Genomic DNA, 19378 nt, shown 5'->3' on the forward strand with positions numbered 1-19378 from the left:
TCTCCCCCCCCCTTCGACACCCCCACCCTACCTATGTATAACAAAATGCTATAGTTGATCTCCGTTTCTAGAAATTCTTCTGATTTTCATTCTCTCCTCATTTCCTTCCTACTGCATATAAAGCTCCTTCTGATTCCTTCTCTGACTGCTGTTCTTTCACCTACTAGTAAGTGAAAACATCCCCATCATTTTGTTCTCTCCTGCTTCTGTTCTCAACTGGATGACTTCCTTGGTTTCAACTTGTGTCGACTCCAGTTGGATACTGTTAGCCATGTCCACTCTCCCAATTGTAGGCCTTTCTATCAGCTTGCAAATATGTTTATATTAGCATACTAAATATACATATTTAGAAATGCCAACCTCAACTCTGAAAAAAGATATATCGTAAATCTATCTTCTTCTATCCATCTCCACTATGACCACCCTCCCGCTCAAATTAACACTCTCTAAGCACTTGGATCACTGTAACTGTTTTCTAACTGTTTGATTCACAACTTCCATAAATTCCCTTCTCTCTCTTCCTGTCGTTATCCTTTCACCTCATGGAAGATAGAGTATCTTTTCATAATTAAAATCTGATCACATTAAGATCCTGCAATTTTTTTCCCATTGCTTTCTGCACTAGGTCAAACAATCTTTCGACACTTCTGCTACCCCTAAGGAGTCACATAGTGTGTCTTGGCTACAACAATTTCAGTATTCTTTTGACTGATTTCTCTCTCTCCTTTGCGATATGCTTACCACACTTTTAAATCATGATTTTGACTATATTACTCAGATTCCCTGAACATTCAATATTTTGTCATTGCCCATAGGAAAATTCCAGTGATTTTATTAACCATTCAAGGTTGCAAACTTTCCTTTCCAATATATTTACCACTATTTATATTCACAAAACATATGCTATTCATTCTTTCCTACATGGATATTATATTTTTGTGTCTCTGCCTTCTATTGTTCTTCCTCCATTTGGGAAGCTCTCCTTCCAATTTTAATCATCAAAGCATTACTCAATCTTAAAAATAAAGGATTGATAACAAGTAATACTGCCACCAGAAGGTTTTTCCCAGAAGCTACAAGTACTCCTTACATGCTCTGAACAGAATCTTTGGTTTATATTTTTTTTAAGTAATGTATTACTTTTTGCTGTGAAACACACACACACACACACACACACACACACACACACACACATTCCTAACCTACTTTTATGGGCAATATGCTTGAATTCATTTCCATTTATAATTAATCATCATATCCTTCATATTTATGTTTCCTTTAATAAATAAGTTGCCATTCCCAATGGAAAAAAATGAATACTTCATAGTTGTTTATATGGTAAAATCCAAATTACCCTGAATGAATTAAAAATCTTTTCTATTTTCTCTTTCATTGCGACCACTACTACCATGCACCATTTCTTTCACAACAACAGAATACTTATTATTCCCCCAAACACATCACATACTCCTACCTTACAGCTTTCACTCTTTATTAGTTAGACTCCAATAGTTTCCCCGTCCCTGTATCTTGTTGTTCTCTGAACCTTAAGTCTGGGTTAGATGCCTCTCTCAAGTTTCCCTATAAAGTTTTGTGCATTTCACTTATCACACTGTATTATGATTTACTTGTTGAACTGCCTTTTTGTTCATCAACTCTAAGATCCTGGAATACAGGAGTAAATTCTTGGTGCCAGAGTACCTGGCACATAGTAAGTACTGGTTAAAGGCATGTTGAAAGGATAAATAACTATATCTTATCGTTTGGAATCCTACTCATTATTCAGGATCCATCTCAAGGATCTTGAAGTCCATCAGGATCACCCAGTTGAAATTAATCCTTCTCCCTCTTACAGGCCACATCTCTTCTTTAGCCTCTCTCATGGAATGTTTCACATTGTATTTTTTTTATTAGTTTCAGGTGTACAGAGCAATGTAATAGTTAGACATTTATACTCCTCATAAAGTAATAACCACCCCTCCATCTACTACTCCTCTGACATCGTATATACTGTTACAATTCCATTGACTCTATTCCCTATGCTGTACTCCACATCCTGTGACCATATATACATATATATATATATATATATATATATGTTTTATTTATTTATTTATTTATTTATTTATTTATAGTTGACATTCAATATTATTCCACTTCAGCTTCAGGTATACAACACAGTGGTCAGGCATCTACACAGTCTATGAAATGATCCCCTTGATAAGACCAGTGCCCATCTGGCATCCTACATAATCTTTACATTATTGATTATATTCCCCATACTGTATTTCACATCCCCATGACTATTTTGTGACTATCAATGTGTACTGTCTAATCCCTTCACCTTCTCCCCCATCCCCACCCCCATCCCATCTAGCAAACATCAGTTTTTTCTCTGTACCTCTGAGTCTATTTCTGTTTTGTTTGCTCATTTATTCCGTTCTGTAGAGTCCACCTATAAGTGAAATCATGTGGTATTTGTCTTTCTCATTCTGGCTTATTTCATTTAGCATAATGTTCTCTAGGTCACGTTGTATTTTATAAGTTCATTAGTTCTGTGTGTGCCTACCACCCTCCCAAGCTCTGACATGACCTCATCCAGAGAGCTTCCCTTCGCACTCACCAGCTAGGTGACACCGCCTTCCCTGACTTCTCAAACCTCCTAATGCACTATGGCATCACATGATTTATCACATTTAAATTTCAGTCCCTAATGTTACAAATCTTAAAGCCTACAGGGCTCTGGGGACAGTCTGATTACCCTTTTTAATCCCTGTGCCCAGAAAAATATTTGATTCAATTCATAATAAATGTTAAGTTTACTTGAACTTATTTGAACAATGCTTCATTATTTTTGTATACCCCAGGTCTTGGTCTAGGGCTATGAACATAGCAAGTACACAGTGAATATTTTACAAATGAATGAATTACTTAATATAGCTGCATTATTCATATAAATTCCATTTTTCTTTTAAGATAAATGAAATTCTCCAGATAAACATATTTTTCTATATGTTCTCTGATTTAGGCAATATTTATTCCATGTGATTGGCTCGATATAAGATACATGGTGTGTTAGTTCCTAATAAATGTTATATTTGAACTTAAATTAGTATATTACTAAATACCTTAAAACTCTGGTTATTGTCATGTATTCCTTTCTACTTTTAGTTGTAAAAGTGATATTACAGACAGAGTGAGTTGCCTCTAGGGTGAGAGGTTCACATATTTACCTGGATGCCAGAAAGTGGGATCATGGAATTATTTTTTTAACCCTGAGTAAAATTTACAAATTGAAAATATCATTGTAAATATGCAAATATTATGGAAATGTTCTTACGGATTAGGAAAATTCTAAGAAACCTAATTATGTTCCTGGCCTACCCATCTCTGAGAGCAGTCAATCAGGGGACTGGTTATCATATTTAGATTAAAAACTATTAGAAAGGAATAGTACTTGTAAAAGAACCAAGAAGCTCAAGAAATGCTAAATGCTAATGTCAAATGACCCAGTAAAATATAACACATTTTGTCTTTGTTTAAAATGTTAGCAGTTGCATGCATATTAGAAATAATACACATACATACATACACACATACATACATACACACATACATACACACATACACTTACCTGAGTCCCACGGCTATAGTTTGAGATGCACCCCATTGAAATGAATTGGAATTACAACATTTAAAGTATTAGTGAAAATTTAGGGGTGCCATTTTGGATTTAGTGTGTACTTGTAATTATAAGCTATACTAAAATCCACTTTGATCACTTAAATAACAAAAACAAGAATAAAGTCTCAATATTTGTAGTTTATCTGAAGAACTCATATCCGGAACGCTACTTCCTTTTCTTTAGGGTAGAAAACAACTGCAAGTATGCCTTTGTGTTTACAGTTTTATATTTGTTGCACATGTTCTGTATTGATTTCTCTCTTTCCTTTAGAAAATGTAGACTCTCAGCACTGTATGTTCTTTGCATTGTAGAATAAAGTTTTATATCAGTGGACTGATCTATGAGTTTTAATCAAGGATACTGTATAAAAGACAAGATGTGCTATTCCTAAAATATGAATTGTTTGCCAGTGATATAAATTTATCATCGATGTGTTTGTTTTCATTGTTTTTTTCAAAGGAATTACAGCAGTATCTAGCTAGCCTGGCTGAACAGTGCAGTGCTGACAATAATGGCGCAGAGCTCCCAGTGGTAATAATTCTTGATAATCTTCATCATGTGGGCTCTTTGAGTGATATCTTCAATGGCTTCCTCAACTGTAAATACAACAAATGGTATGCTTCTGAAATATTTTGAATGATGAAATATGAAAAAATGGTGATTAAATTTGCTGTCTTGTGCCTTTCTGTCTTTTAAGACCTGTATCAGATATTAATTTGAGAAGCCTGCATTCACAGTGTACCATATTTCCAAAGAATCCCTATGTACTTCTTAGAACATCTATTTATTTAGTCAACAACAATGTTCCAGACATTTTCATGGAAACATGATTTAATTGATGATGTCAGCTTCTGTAGATATGTTGGCAGCCTGGGAGACTAATATCGATGGAATGTTTGAATCAGAGAAATTAAGAGCTAGAGTGAGGCTTTAGAGCTGTGGTGTTATTCTTAGTCCATATCAAATTTTAAATTCAACCTTCCTATAGAAATAAATTTAATACATTCAGATATATTTCTTTCTATTAATGAGTCTAATTTTTAAGTATTAAAATGAAAGAAAAGGTTAAAGTATAAAAAAATCTGAAAACCCACTTAATATTGGGTAGCATGGCCTCTAAAGCAGCGGTTCTCAACCTGTGGGTCGCGACCCCTTTGGAGGTTGAATGACCCTTTCACAGGGGTCGCCTAAGACCATTGGAAAACAAAAAGATATTTACATTATGATTCATAACAGTAGCAAAATTACAGTTATAGAGTAGCAACGAAAATAATTTTATGGTTGGGGTCACCACAACATGAGGAACTGTATTAAGGGGTTGCGGCATTAGGAAGGTTGAGAACCACTGCTCTAAAGAAAGGACATGTAGGAGCAATAACATAAATATTAACTGTAATGGTACAAGTGTCCCAATTAACTAACCTCTGCTAGAGATTTTAAAAAATATATCAGCACAAACTAAGTATTGAAACAAGAATACAAATTTTCTCATGTTATTAAGAACCTTCAAAATAACTATGAAACAATAAAAGAGGAAAAATTAATGAATTTGATTATAAGCATAAGAGTCATAAGATGTTAGAGTGGGATGAGATCACTGTGATTATTCTGTCTAATATTTTTATTTTACAGATGAGTAAACTCAGGCTCAGAGAGGAAAAATGATTTGCCTAGGATGCCAAGGCTGAAATTAGAGCACCAATTCCTAATTTCCAGTTCAATGCTTTTTGTCATTTTGTAACCTAACATTACAAAATCACCCTTTTAAAGCCTAATGATAAAATGGAATGATCATATTTATCTAAATTGTTTTCTAAGACAATTTAATATATTAATCTATTTTGCTTTCATTATGTCTACTTATTCTATTCCTTATTTTTTCCCCAGTCCATATATTATTGGAACAATGAATCAGGGAGTGTCTTCATCACCAAATCTGGAGCTGCATCACAATTTCAGGTAAAGATAACTCAAATGTGTTTTGTTTGTTTGCCTGCTTGTTTTGTTTTGGATTTTTTTGCATTGTCTCTTTCTGTTTGCTTGTGGTTGTTTTTCCATTTGTACATTGACAGATCCTGCCTGTGGTGACCTATGGTGTGAAAATAATTCTCACTTCATATGACACTCTTTCTCAAGCAGTCATTTTGTGATCCTCAACCTGTAATCAGAAGTGTTTCTTTCAAAAAAGAAAAGGAAAGAAATATTTTTCCTGCTCATTATGCCACCAGCAAAAGTAGAGCACTTTTCTTCTAAGTGTGAGGAATGTGAAGAGTGTTTCTATTTTGGGATTTGTGATTCTACAGAAGAGCGTGCATACTCCCACTCACTGACGCACAAGAGCTTCTCTATAGATCAGAAAGAAAAGTTAGTTACATTAGAGCTCAAATGCTAATAGACTTCTTAACCCCTTTGATTATTAAAATGTGGCCACCAATTCAAATAGGTGCATTATTGCTTTATATTGGAAAGAGAATTGTTAATGAACATAAAATTTAATTTATATAAAGATTTATGATTTTTTTTTCTTTTTGTAGGTGGGTCCTATGTGCAAACCACACAGAACCCGTGAAAGGCTTTTTAGGTAGATACCTTCGAAGGAAACTGATAGAGCTAGAAATTGAAAGGAACATACGTGATAATGACCTAGTCAAAATTATAGATTGGATTCCTAAGACATGGCATCATCTCAACAATTTTTTGGAAACACACAGCTCTTCTGATGTTACCATTGGTGAGTTCTAAAATTGCATATGCCATTTTCCAGGAACGAAGTATATGTGGTAAAGATGGCCAGATTGGATGGTAGAAAATAACAAGTGCAACTAATGTTTTTCAAGCTTCCAAAGATTTAAATTTTCTTTTTTTTTCCTTTTGAAAGTTTACCTTATTCTAAACTTTGTATCTCCAATTAGATTCATTTTATCTGACAGCTATGGTTCATTAAAATATTACTGAGATCAAATAGATTTAATATAGACAAATATCTAAAAATCAGAGAACACTTAAAAAATCATATTCTTTTAGGTTATGCTGAAAACAAATTTTAGTTAATGCCATGTATCAAATATAATTGTAAGGGAAGATTTTAGTTAGAGATTAATTAGGTATTTTATGTTTTTCATCAAGACTAAATTGTTTGAATTATTTCTCATTATATAAAAAAAGGGGTTCCCCCCCTTTTTTTTTTTGGTATTCCTTCTTAAGTTGCATGAAATAGGCCCTTTTCCCATCGTTATGGGTCATAAAGACATACTCACTAAAGACACAGTGTAGCTTAGAAAGAAGAATTCTATATTTGGGATCAGAAGACCAAGGCTGAGCCCCATTTTTGAAAATATTGACATATTTGGCAATTCATTTAGCACAAGTTTTGTCATTTGTTAATTGGGGCTGATTGACTGCATCTAAGGTTTCTCCTAACTCTAATATGTTGTTTTACATTAAGATTTTAGAATAAAAAGAAAGGGGAGTCCAAAGGAGAATGGGTCTTCAGTAAAACATATTTTAATAATAATCAAGCTGATCAAGAGTAAGTTTTCTAAGAATCCTGCAAGAAATATGTTAATTCTCCCCAAAATGGCATCTAAACATGTTTAGATTGTTAAATATAATGATTCTCAAAAACACTTGTTTTTTCTCAGGTCCTCGACTTTTCCTTCCTTGCCCCATGGATGTAGAAGGTTCTAGAGTATGGTTCATGGATCTCTGGAACTATTCTTTGGTACCTTATATTCTGGAGGCAGTAAGAGAAGGTCTTCAGGTATAGTACTCATCATTTTCTTTACTGTTTAAAAAACAAAGCAAACATATTATTCATTTAAAACAGAAAGCATTTATTTCTCTAGGTATTTATGCAGAAAACTAAAGGCATGAGCTATATACATATGGTGGTAAAATTTTAAAGGGCAACTAGTATGCAATACTTTTGCCTATTCTGAGAATAAATATTTTGGAGAAAGAGAAAGCATAGTTATTGCAACAACTACACTTTTAAGGCCAAATTTATTGCCATGGGTGTTTACAGACTCTTATTAAATAGCCCATTAATTGCACAGTTCTACCTACATCTTACAAGACAGACATGTTTACATGGGCCTTGGTCATTTATTCTCTTACCATGTAATTTTCAACAAGTAAGTTTTGTTTATAGGTTCCCTGTTTTTAGTATGTTTTGTTGTTTGAAGCCCTTTCACATCACGAATCTTTGCAAGATTCTTTATTACTTTCAAGAGAGTGCTCTAAATTCTAAGGCTGTTGACTTTTTTTTTTTTTAATCTGTGACAAGCTGGTTTAGCAGCATCTCTGCTGTTCTTCTCATGAGGCCCTGCAATCAGTCCTTTTATTTACTCGTAACTAAAAAGTCAAAATATATCACCAATAAGAAAACCCTGTTTCTTCAAAAAAATATACCTTTGTCAACAGTTTCTATTTCCTTAAATTGTACTCGAAATTTCATGAAATTGTACAATTATAAAATTTAAGATTGAATCTTTAAGATTCCTGTTGCATAATTACCCAAGTTATTGGAGAAGAATCCAATCTTCTCTTCCATAACTCAGCCAAAAACATAAGCCGTTTTGCTTAGGCATCTCTATTTTTGGTTGGCACAACTGCTACTAGAATTAAGATATAGTGTATACTTCCCACATTTGGTCATCTGCAATGCTGTATTGTCTTTATTTTACTATTTGAAGATTGTTATCTGTTTTCGTTTCTTTTCCTTCCTTTTACCATCATGTTCTCCTCACCTAAATAGCATAGAATGGCAGCATTTAGATGCATCATGATGTTTCTGATGAATATGATGAATTATGGGGATACTCTGAACCCTCAGAGATAAAGATCCTAGAGAATTCTATCAATTGATTCTACTCCAGATTTAAATAAACTAATTTCATATATTTAAGGGCATGAGCCATCTAGCCCCAGTAAATGGCTCCGATAAAATAAAAGACTATACCAAAATTTTTATTTTTCAGGTATAATATATCACTTTTTAGAATCCCCCTAAAAATATTATGATGCTTAAGATGTGAACTGGGTCTCTCACTTTTGATCATTTATACAAAAAAAAATATTTTTATGAAAATTTATTTATAATATTGTGGAAGTAATAATTTTAAAACTTAATGTTTAAATGAATGATTTGTTCTCTAGATACAGCTTCAATATTAATAAGCTAACATCCAAGTCTTTATATATGAAATGCTCCTTATTTCATATTTCTATGCTGATACATAGAAAGAAAAGAAGCTTTTTAAAGACTCAAAAATCTAAAAGTGATTCGCTTCTTTAGATCTCGTTTTTAAAAAGTGCATGCATTTTCAAAATATTTAAATCAATATTATTGATAAAACACTATTCTGAGAATTATAATTATATAAAGCTTCCATTGGAGCAAAAGTATAACCACAAAAGTAATACCAATCTCCCAAGTGAAACAGAATGATACTTCCATATTATTTTGGAGAAGGATAAAAATGTCTCAAGTTTCTTGCTATGGTTCTGAATGGTGAGTATTAGGCTAGTTTGAATGCTGAATTAACCATGGTATAGGGAATTTGGAAGGAAAATCCAGTAAATAAGAGAGATAAAAAAGGAAAAACCCTTTGGTGGGTAGACGGTTTTCATTGCTGCTGAAAGATGTGATTGGCCAGAGTCCATTGGCAGCCGATACCCCTGGGGTGGTCCATTATATGCCTTCTGGAGAGACAGCAAGAAAATGAACCATATATGCCATGAACCGTTCCCTTGTATCTACTGGCAACAAAGGACCTTGAGTTGGAGCAAGAGGTGGTGAAACAAAGCCTGATTGCAGAGATGAAAATCTGAATTAGAGGAATAGAAAAATCTCTTTTTAAATGAAGGCTGATGCTTTGGTGAGAAACCTTATGGGGAATACTCTCTGCCAGCTGCTCTAGTTAGGGGGGGGGGGGAAACCACTGATGATGCAGCGAATTTTTATTTTATTCTGGTGACTCTATCTTTCTTGAAATGCTAGCAATCAGTTTATCTCATTCTAAGTATTTAAATTTCTCTCCTTTCAATTATTTATTTAAATCTATTGTATTCTGAAATACAGAATTGGGTGTGTTTAGCTTTTTACTGGTCACTTCCAGTTTTGCTGTCCTTGATGATTCTTTAAAAGGTGATTCTAGACTTTCATATTCTTTTTGTGACATTTGCTTTCCAAAAATTACACATTTTTCATCAATTAGTTTAAGTTGTATAGCAAACTATGTTTTACATCCTCTATAATGTAAGTTTTTAACTGAGAGAAAATGTCTGCTCCAAAACAAATGAAATATTTTTAAGATCTGATGATTGCTACCCCTGCCATGATCTCCTAAGGGAATACACAGATAGCAGGACCTGGACTCCCTTTTTTTTTTTTTTTTTTTTTTAGGCCAGGCTGCTGCAACCACATACAACTTCTTCAGGAGAAACCCAAAAGATAATTCTTAGGTGTCATTGTCCACCATTTTGCTTTTGTCTCATTGAACCACAACAAGCCGCATAGAATACCTCACAGTATGTCATCTGGGGCCAAATATGTACCTAGTAACTAGGACTGCCCTCCCAAGAGCACCTCAAGGGGAGAGAGGAAGTAAAGAACTTGTGCACCCATGCTACCATCCTCATAATTTTAACTTTTCTTTCTCTCCCCAGTGGCCTTATATTCTTTTACAAAGTCCCATCAACCTCTATCTCCTCAGTTTGCCCTTCCCAGTTTGGTTTTATCTTCATTCCCAGCTGAAAACTTTATAAAACATCTCTTGGACTCACCTTTTCCCTTCTACTCCACTCTCAGGACTTTAATCAGGCTTTATTGTCTTTTTATTATTGACTTTTTTCCCTCCATATGAGTCCTTACAAAATTGATGTTTTCATCCATTTTTTTTCTCCTCTTTTACTAGTGGCCTTATCAATAAACATCTGAAAAGAGTTTTTACAGGAAGCAGTGAGATTATTAGATGAAGTTAATCTGAGGAAAATGGTTATCAGAGGAAGTATTCTTATTCCCAAAGGAATTTTGAGTAGAGTGAATTAGAGAAAAAGAAGTCTCTTTTCTTTTAGTCACAATCTCCCCAAAGTAGAGAACTCTGTTTAGGGTCTAGCATAGCTTTTTCCAACTCTCCATAACTGGAACTTTTCTTTCTCAACTTTGAGTTTTCTTTTGGTTTGTAAAATTACACATAAAGATAAATGTGGGCAGTCATTTCAACATGTTATTTAAAATAAACCTCCCTCACACTACCCCCCACCAACCCCCCGCTGATCATCTGTCTGCGACAGTTTTATTTCATCTAGCCTTTAAGTTTAAAGTGAGCTCTGTTGACAACTGTATGTTGAAAAAATGGAAAATTGTATATGCACAGTAATTCGTTGAAAGTCCCGTAAAAACTCAACGTGCACACACATCACTCAATTAATAGTCGCCTTTTTTTACTAAATAGAAATGCATTTTATATGTGCTAAATATGTGATCCCCTTTTAGATGTATGGGAAACGAGCACCTTGGGAAGACCCCTCAAAGTGGGTGCTGGATACATACCCGTGGAGCTCAGCGTCTCTGCCTCAGGAAGGCCCGACATTGCTGCAGTTGCGACCAGAAGATGTTGGGTATGAGGGCTGCATCTCCACGAAGGAAGCCACAACCTCAAAGCACATTCCTCAGACTGACACGGAGGGGGATCCCCTGGTAAGAAGGCGATATGTGATTCTCCCTATATCATCTTGAGTACAGTGTGTGGTCATTAGTATTTAGTCATTTGTATCAAAGACATTAGTTATCTTAGGTAATATTTGTGATTGTTCTGAAATTGCTACTCTGTTTGAACTCTTTTACCTTTGGCTTGCTTTCATTGGGTGGGTTTCTTAGAATGAAAGACCAACTTGTATGCTTGAAAATAATCAAGAAACACTAAAGCCAGGCTGAACCCTATGACCATAATTTTTATCTTATTATGCAGAAAACTGTATAAAAAGATCATTAAAATTTTAAATGGCATGACTAAATTCACTTAATGTTTAAGAAAAAGCTGAATGTGTTCTTAAATGAAGAATCAAAAAGAATATATTCTAACGTACTCTTGGAGAGCTAAAGAATATTTGACATGGATAGTCTAGTCTGACTAAATTGAGAATTAGTCTTCCATTGCCTATGGTAGCGTAGAATAAACTGACTTGAAAATCAAAGGGAAATTATTCCCCCTGCCTTGTTCAGCTGGCAATTGTGTATGGCTTAATAAAAGTTGATGAAATTCCAAAGTATGAATACTCTGAAAATATTCAGTACGTGGTTTTATTAGGAAAAATACTTTATTTTTTATGTATTTTTTATTTTTATAGATGACTTTCTGTAGATTTATGTCAAATGTAATGTGTTTGTTGGTTTACGATTCTGGGACTAAAGAGATCATTGGATTTTCACAACCAATTCAGAAAGAACACATACTGAAATAAAGGCCATTATGTCACTTAAAACAAAACATAAAGAAAATTATTTAAATGCTTTAAAATATCATAATCTATGACTATACCCAAAGACATAAAATGACCAACAACCCCAATATGTATACATCATCACCATCTCAGCTGATCAGTATTAATATTTGGGGGTTACATGTGAACAATCTGATAAATTTTCAAGACCCTTTCCCCAGTAAAGAATTTCATAAAGTCATGGAAGCATACACAAGAGCTTCTTGGAGTCTAGGGGTCTCCTATATAGGACTTTTGAGCTAGACTATGAACTACTTAAGGGCCTGGACTTACATTTTTGTAACTGGCACCTGGCCCTTTAGCTTATACATGGTTGGCAATTAACAGTAGTGATGGAACTAGTATAAATCTAGCATAATTGTGAGCATGTGCTTAATAATTACTGATTGAATGGTTAAAATTTCATAGAGTAAATGTAAGCTGTAGGGTACAAATACAGATTATTTCGCATGAATTTTATAAATTCCAATTCTACCTTTGCAGTTTTGATATACTGTGTCTGTTTCAGATAAGGAGAGGGGTTTATAAAGTTTATTTTCAGAATTATTCTGTAGAGTATGGGACCCTTAGGGGATGCCCTCAATTTTCCCACTTCTTTCCCAAAGCCCTGATCAGCTAAGTCCATTAAACGCTCTTTTCCCTGGCTCTGACTGCCTTTGTCTTCTAGTATGGAAAAGAGATCCATAGCCTCCCATTCTGAGTGAAAATTGGAATAAAAAAAAAATTCCCTGATTCCTAATCTGCTAAACATCTGAAGAATCAAGGGCTTATGACATATGACATGTTAAATGGCAAAAGATTTAAAAATAAGAATTAAAAATAATTCTTTGGATCAGGCACATTCTGATAGAAATGTGCTATTTGCTTTTAATTCTATATATTTCTATATTTACTAACATAAGATAAAAATATTTTTCCAGTCCAGTCTAAATCAAATATTAAGAGAAAAAATCCACTATTTAATGTCAGAAATACATTTTTGAATCTGAACAAAGATGCAAGTTTTTGGCATAACTCACTGTATTTTAAAAATATAATGTGTATTGATCATCAACAAGTTCACTCATTCATTCTACAGTTGTTAATATGTAATAAGTATGTCCTCAGGGCTAAGACTTGATGATCAGGAGATAAAGAAGATATCAGTTTTGATCTCAGGAAGCTCACAGTGAAAAAAGACATCTACCTACGTAATTGCAGTAAAATAATGATAGAGGTGCGTGCTAGGTAACGTTGTGAGTCCATTGTAGGAAGTGAATATGAAAAAGCTTCACAGAGGAGGAGGTGCTTGAGCTAGATCTAAAAGGATGAATAGAAGTTCATCACATGGTTGGATGGAGAACATCCAAAACTAAGAATACAGCAGGTGAAATATTGTGGAACAATATAATAAAAACAATGAGTTTAGGGAACTGTATACATACCAGTAGGATTGGAACAAAAGGGATGGGAGGAATTAAAGCTACAGAGGTCTGTGATTGCTAGATCAGGTTGAGCCATGATTACCTCTGTAGGAAGTTAAAAGTTTATCATACAGAGAATAGGGAGCCACCAAAAGTTTTTGAGCAGTCCGTGTGAAAATCTTTATAATTTACCCAGCTAGATTAGCAGTTTATTAAGATCACTTTGATGATAGAATAGAGGACCTGTTAAAGGAGAGAGGATGGATGCTGGGAAACTAGCAGATTTGTAAATATTGGGTTGTCAGAAAAGTCATGACATATTTTTTTCTTTGTTTTTCGTTGCAAAAATATGTCTTAACTTTTCCGACAACCCAATACTACCAGGGTTGATAAGGACTTGACCAAGGTGTTACAAATGATACACGTTATATTTGTGACTATGGGTGTGGGGCAGAAGAAGGAGAGAAGAAAGGAGGGAAATACTTTTGTAGAGAACGGTGATCTATCCCAGTGACTGTTGAATCATATGTAACCCTACCTCCCTCTTGTAATCTCCTTTGACTTAAATTCACAAAGCAACACTCTGAGAAAGCAAAGTAAACCATATATATGTATAATATATATTCATAATATATATATTATGAATCTGAGAATTGAAACTTATTCTAATGGCACATATTTACATGTGGCACCATTTTCAAAAAGTAAGACTTTAAGAACACTATTATTACAACAAAATTTTACATCATTCCAGTTATTTCTAACATTTGTAACTGAGATAGAATCATAACCCTTTACACAGATCTCATTTGTCATTTCTACTCCTAGTAAATCAAAAGGGTGCTTGAAACACAGATCTGGTCTAGAAATCATCTTTACCCAGATGCTTGAATATACAGCCAGCTACTGATGAGGGAGGAACTGACAAAAGAAAGGAGGGAGAGAATATGATTGTACGTGAAGGTAGGGGAGAGGGAGAAAGAGAAAGAGAGAGGGAGAAAGAGACAGATGGAGAGAGAGGGAGAGAGAAGAACAATGTTGATAGAAACATTTGGCTTTTTTGCTTACTGAGTTTCATAAGAGGTCATCACCAACTGCTTTCATTTCACATTCTTATGTAGATTTAATAAATTCAGAAAGTTAGACCGAAAATTATATTAAAAATTATTTTCCTGAAGAATATTAAAATGGCTTTAAAATATGCTCCAACTATAGCCTCTATGTCAGAAAGGCATTGTTGTTGAAATTGGTGATAACCAATTTATCATTTATGTCACAAGCATTTTTTTTTTTTTTTTAGCTGAGCCATCCTGCCACCTTTTGGCAGCTCAGCGGCAGCTCAGCTCAGGCCGGGCATCGAACCGCTGTTGCTCAGAGCTCAAACTCTTGAGCCAGCTCTTAACCAACTGAGCCACTCAGCTGGCCTATCACAAGCATTTTTAAAAAACACCTCATACCCTGAGAACACAAGCATGCATAGCCTAACATATGACTAAAGAATTCCTTTTTAGATTTCTCCTTTCTGTTGGATCAGATTCCCTATTTCTCTATGTTAAAAAAAAGAACAACTTTGATTACTTTGTAAATTGATAAAATTAGTATGTTTAAATAATATAAACATTATTATGATCTATAGAAACCCTTGATAAGAAAACAAGTCCCCAAACTCATGAAGACACGTGCCAATTTCTTTTGTGCTTTCTAGAACTGTTGAACCAGTTGCCTATAATTTGCTTTTAAACAATCTTTTTTTTTTACTTCCCTCCCTCACAGTGGATCTGCAGGTCTATCGAAATCCAAGCAAGGTGGCTGCCTTTTATTTAGTAATACATGGAAATGCTAGCTGCCTTTCTCCCCCAGTGCTTTCCCACACATGTCCCTTTTACTGGAACAGATATTATCATTGTCCTCTAAGGCTGGGAAACTTGAGACAGCCGCTGTTGATCCAGAAGGTGGTTTTTGTTTTCAGTGATAGATCAATCATCTATTAGCCAGAAATTCAACAACAGAAACTTGACAGTGATTCCTTCCTTCTCCCTCTTCAAACGCTCATGGTCTGCTTCATTCAGTCACCTCCTTTCGAGGTCAGTTCCTAAGCAGCAGATGGTGTGCTTGTGTGCAGCAGCTGGCTTCATTCCACTCTGTCCCCTCCTTCTCTCGAGGGACTGTGTGTGTGAGCCTGTGAGTGCGTCTGTGTGTGTATGAGCACTCACCACTTCCAGTTGCCATTCAGTGCTTTCAGCTTCTCCCAGCCAAAAAGCCGGGAAGCTTGGCATACTCATCAGCAGTGAGCCCAGATGTCCAGCTGTGATACTGTTTCCTTCCCAATCTCCCTGCTGGAGCAGTATTCATTCACAATCTCAAATAAAAGAGTTATCTGGAGGCTTTATTTTGTCCTTATGGTTTGGTATTGGAGCCTTATTTGAGAGAAATAATGTAGGAGCCGGAGGCAACTAGTAAAAATCTAAAATTGTTTTCCCGTTTCACTTGGTTGGGATGAGACCGTCCCTCAGTGTCGCTCAGGGCCTCGTATTTTGTGGGGCTGGCTTACTGAATGCATCATTGCCTGCATCCGATGTCTCTTTTTCTTCCTTCAGATGAATATGCTAATGAAACTCCAAGAAGCAGCCAATTACTCGGGTACACAAAGCTGCGACAGCGATAGCACCAGCCACCATGAAGACATTTTGGATTCATCTCTTGAATCTACCCTCTAGAGGGTGAAAAAAGTTACTGGGGGAAAGACTATGCCTTTTTAAAATGTTTAAAAAGTAAGGTATTTTCACTAAACCACTGCCAGTATGAAAGCACCTATTAAGGGCCCTGACCCAGAGTCGTGGTCTCCAAGGAGGCAGCAGAACTAAGTCTGAACCGCCAAGATGCTAAATTGAAACGGAAGCTTAACTTTATTTTATTTCTAGGCATTTTTCTATCCGTGGAGTGATAGATGGCTCCATGACTCAACTGGAAAGGACCCTAATGATGGGGCAACCGAATAGATTGCACATGGGACAGCCAAACTGGACTTTCGTTTTTCTCCTCTTTCAAAGTTTACAATGCAGACCTTTTTTTGTCCCTTCCTTTTGTTTCCTCTGATGAGCTGTTCTCCCCAAACAGGGTCCATGCTTCTGATCCATCCAAACTTTTCTGTGCCCCACGGTGCTGGTCACGGCTCCAAAAGTGTTTGTGTTGTGCACTCACCCCATCCCAAAACGAAGCCAAGAGGCCAGGCCTCTGTAAGCACAAATGGAATTGTGTCACCACCAGAAACACACCACGGTGGCAAGCTGGAGAAGTGCCAATTTAATTCCTAACTGCCATGTTCACACGATGTGATCCACCAATGCTTTAGTATATGAGTCACAGGTTTTATAATGTTGTTTTTACCACCGTGGTCTTTTAAGCCACCTGCCCACTCCCTTAACAAGAGTTTTATACCAATTACTAGTCAACACTGACAAAAGGCTTGTTTAGGGCTTTGTCTGAGCCTTTTCAGTGAAAGAAGAAACATTTCCTATGGTGCTGTCTCACTGCCTTAAAACAGATTTCTACGACAGTTTAACAGTCGGTTTAAGTCCTAAACCATTGGTAATTTCCACTGTCTTTTCATTTACAACCAAGTAACACCAGTTAGCACAGTAGCCTCATCTCTATATATCTTTTTTTTTTTCAAGAAATGGATAGGAGAAAGATCAGTATTTTTACCTTGTGAATAGATTGCTTTGCCTATCCTCCAAAAATACTCAAGTAACCCAGAAACCCTCTTAGACTGTCACTTCAAAGCTAAGCGATGTGGCTCTATTCCACCCAATTCTAGGTGAGAGAGTTTCAGAAGGCGGGAGATTTTGAATTCTTAACCCAGCAGAGCTGGACGCACTAGATATAGCATGAGCACAACTATTTGGCTTTCCTCCCCTATTTTTTTTTTAATTCTTATTAGCTTTGAGCATGTTGATTTGATTGCTGTTGTTGTACATGAGAAATTCAGCATTAGAGAACACTGAAGCAGTGATGTCACTGTGGAAGAGGAAGCATTTATACTGTAAAAGATGGTTAGATTTGCACAGTCTACTGGGTAGGTATTGTAAATAATAATTTTTAAAACTTGCACAAGTCAAAACAAACACACACACACAAAATTGTATTTTATCCTGTTGGTGTGAAGAGGTGTTTCACTTGCTGAGATTTCCTGTACATTGCAAACAAATACAGAATGCAGACCCTCAAAGCTGTTGTTATCCGGTGTGTTTGTCCTGTATTTACAGTTGTTACGACTATGCAGGCGCTATCAGTACTAGAGTGAGCATGCGTCAAAACTGTACACAAAGCCAATCCATTTTTGGAAAAGTAAACATGTCTGAAGGTGCATCTATCATGGCAGGCTTTAAAGAGAGTACATGAAAACTGACTGGAGTCATTTGAGAAGTTACCGCCACACCCAGAGGACAGGTGTTAGGTTTATACAACCCAAGGGCTAGGCCGTGGTATAGACCTGTTCTATATGTGGGAAAATGTGTTACGTGCAGGATGTGCAATTGGTGCTACTCTCTGTGACCACCCATGGGTCAGTTGCTCTAAACAAAAACAACACGAGACATCTGTGCAGTTTTCAGAGTGTCACTGAGTCTGTAGGGGCCACATGGTGCTATTGCCCTAAGGGAAATCGGAACTGAGTTTATGCACATAGCATTGTCACCCCGACTTTGAAGCCTCAAACGTGGATCAAATCTGTTGTGAAACATCGACGTGTGTAGCTGGATGAGTGACTAGTTGCCCTTGTATAATACGTGATCTAAGAAAATTGCTAATCTTTCCCTGCCATTTTAAGAAACACAGTCCAAACATGATCATAAACAGATTCCTGCAATACATCCCAGTAGGTCCACCTAGTTTACAACTTAAACTAGTTTGTGAAACATTTGTCTGTATACATTTTATATTTTGTACATTTTTGATGTAACATATCATGTAAATAGGCAGAAACAAGTGAAATAAATCATCTGAAAAGTTTTGTAGTCTTTGTAAAGCCCCAACACTAAGTACTTGTTGTCAATGGACTTAACTGGATGATGTATTTTCTATTGGTTTCTTGTTCCTCTAGCTTGTAAACCAGCTTGCATATATTTTTTTGCAAATGTGCACCCTGTATCTGTCTAAATTATTACTTTGCCATTAAAGTGGAATTATTTATTGACAACAAGGTGTGGTGTCTATCTATGGAGAAAAATTGAATGATTATGCACCAAGAAGAGGCAAGCTTTAAAATGCTGCATGTACTGTGAATATGCCATCGATAGGGATGTGTGTGAATTTTTATTTTGTATACCTCATAGAAAGGACATCGTAGCTTTTATGAGGATTCAATTTGTAAATACAGTTGACCTTTAAACAACGCAGGGGTTAGGAGCCAGTGCCTCATACAATCGAAAATCGTGTATAGCTTTTGACTCACCAAAAACTTTAGTCATCCTTCCATATCTGTGGGGCACTGGTTCAAGGATCCCCCGACCAATATCTGATGCTCAAGTCCCTTATAGGAAATGGCATAGAACAATGCATGTGGCCGTCCCTCCACATCCACAGATTTCCACCTGTTGATGGAAAATACTGTTCATTGAATCTGAATATGTAAAACCTGGAGTGGACTGCATATTAATTGAAAAAAAAATCTGTATATAAGTGGACCCATGCTGTTCAAACCCATGTTGTTCAAGGGTCAACTGTATATTCGAGGTAATATTAGAGACTTTTTAAAAGTATATCTTTCTTCCAGTTTCCTCATCTG

The 19378-nt window shown here is 35.7% G+C and overlaps 1 protein-coding gene across 1 annotated transcript in view; it reads left to right on the plus strand.

The window, feature by feature from the left end:
* NAV3 (neuron navigator 3) overlaps positions 1-18790 on the plus strand; it is an 819162-nt gene extending 800372 nt beyond the window's left edge. The window contains exons 36-41 of the mRNA XM_019653202.1: positions 4145-4299; positions 5573-5644; positions 6220-6416; positions 7327-7445; positions 11184-11387; positions 16191-18790. Coding sequence (XP_019508747.1) covers positions 4145-4299; positions 5573-5644; positions 6220-6416; positions 7327-7445; positions 11184-11387; positions 16191-16310 — 867 coding nt within the window. The 3' untranslated portion in view covers positions 16311-18790. The remainder of the gene's footprint in view (positions 1-4144; positions 4300-5572; positions 5645-6219; positions 6417-7326; positions 7446-11183; positions 11388-16190) is intronic.
* Positions 18791-19378: the final 588 nt, after the last annotated feature.

Source organism: Hipposideros armiger, unplaced genomic scaffold (genome assembly GCF_001890085.2).
Source record: "Hipposideros armiger isolate ML-2016 unplaced genomic scaffold, ASM189008v1 scaffold_199, whole genome shotgun sequence".
Taxonomy (NCBI): Eukaryota; Metazoa; Chordata; class Mammalia; order Chiroptera; family Hipposideridae; genus Hipposideros; species Hipposideros armiger.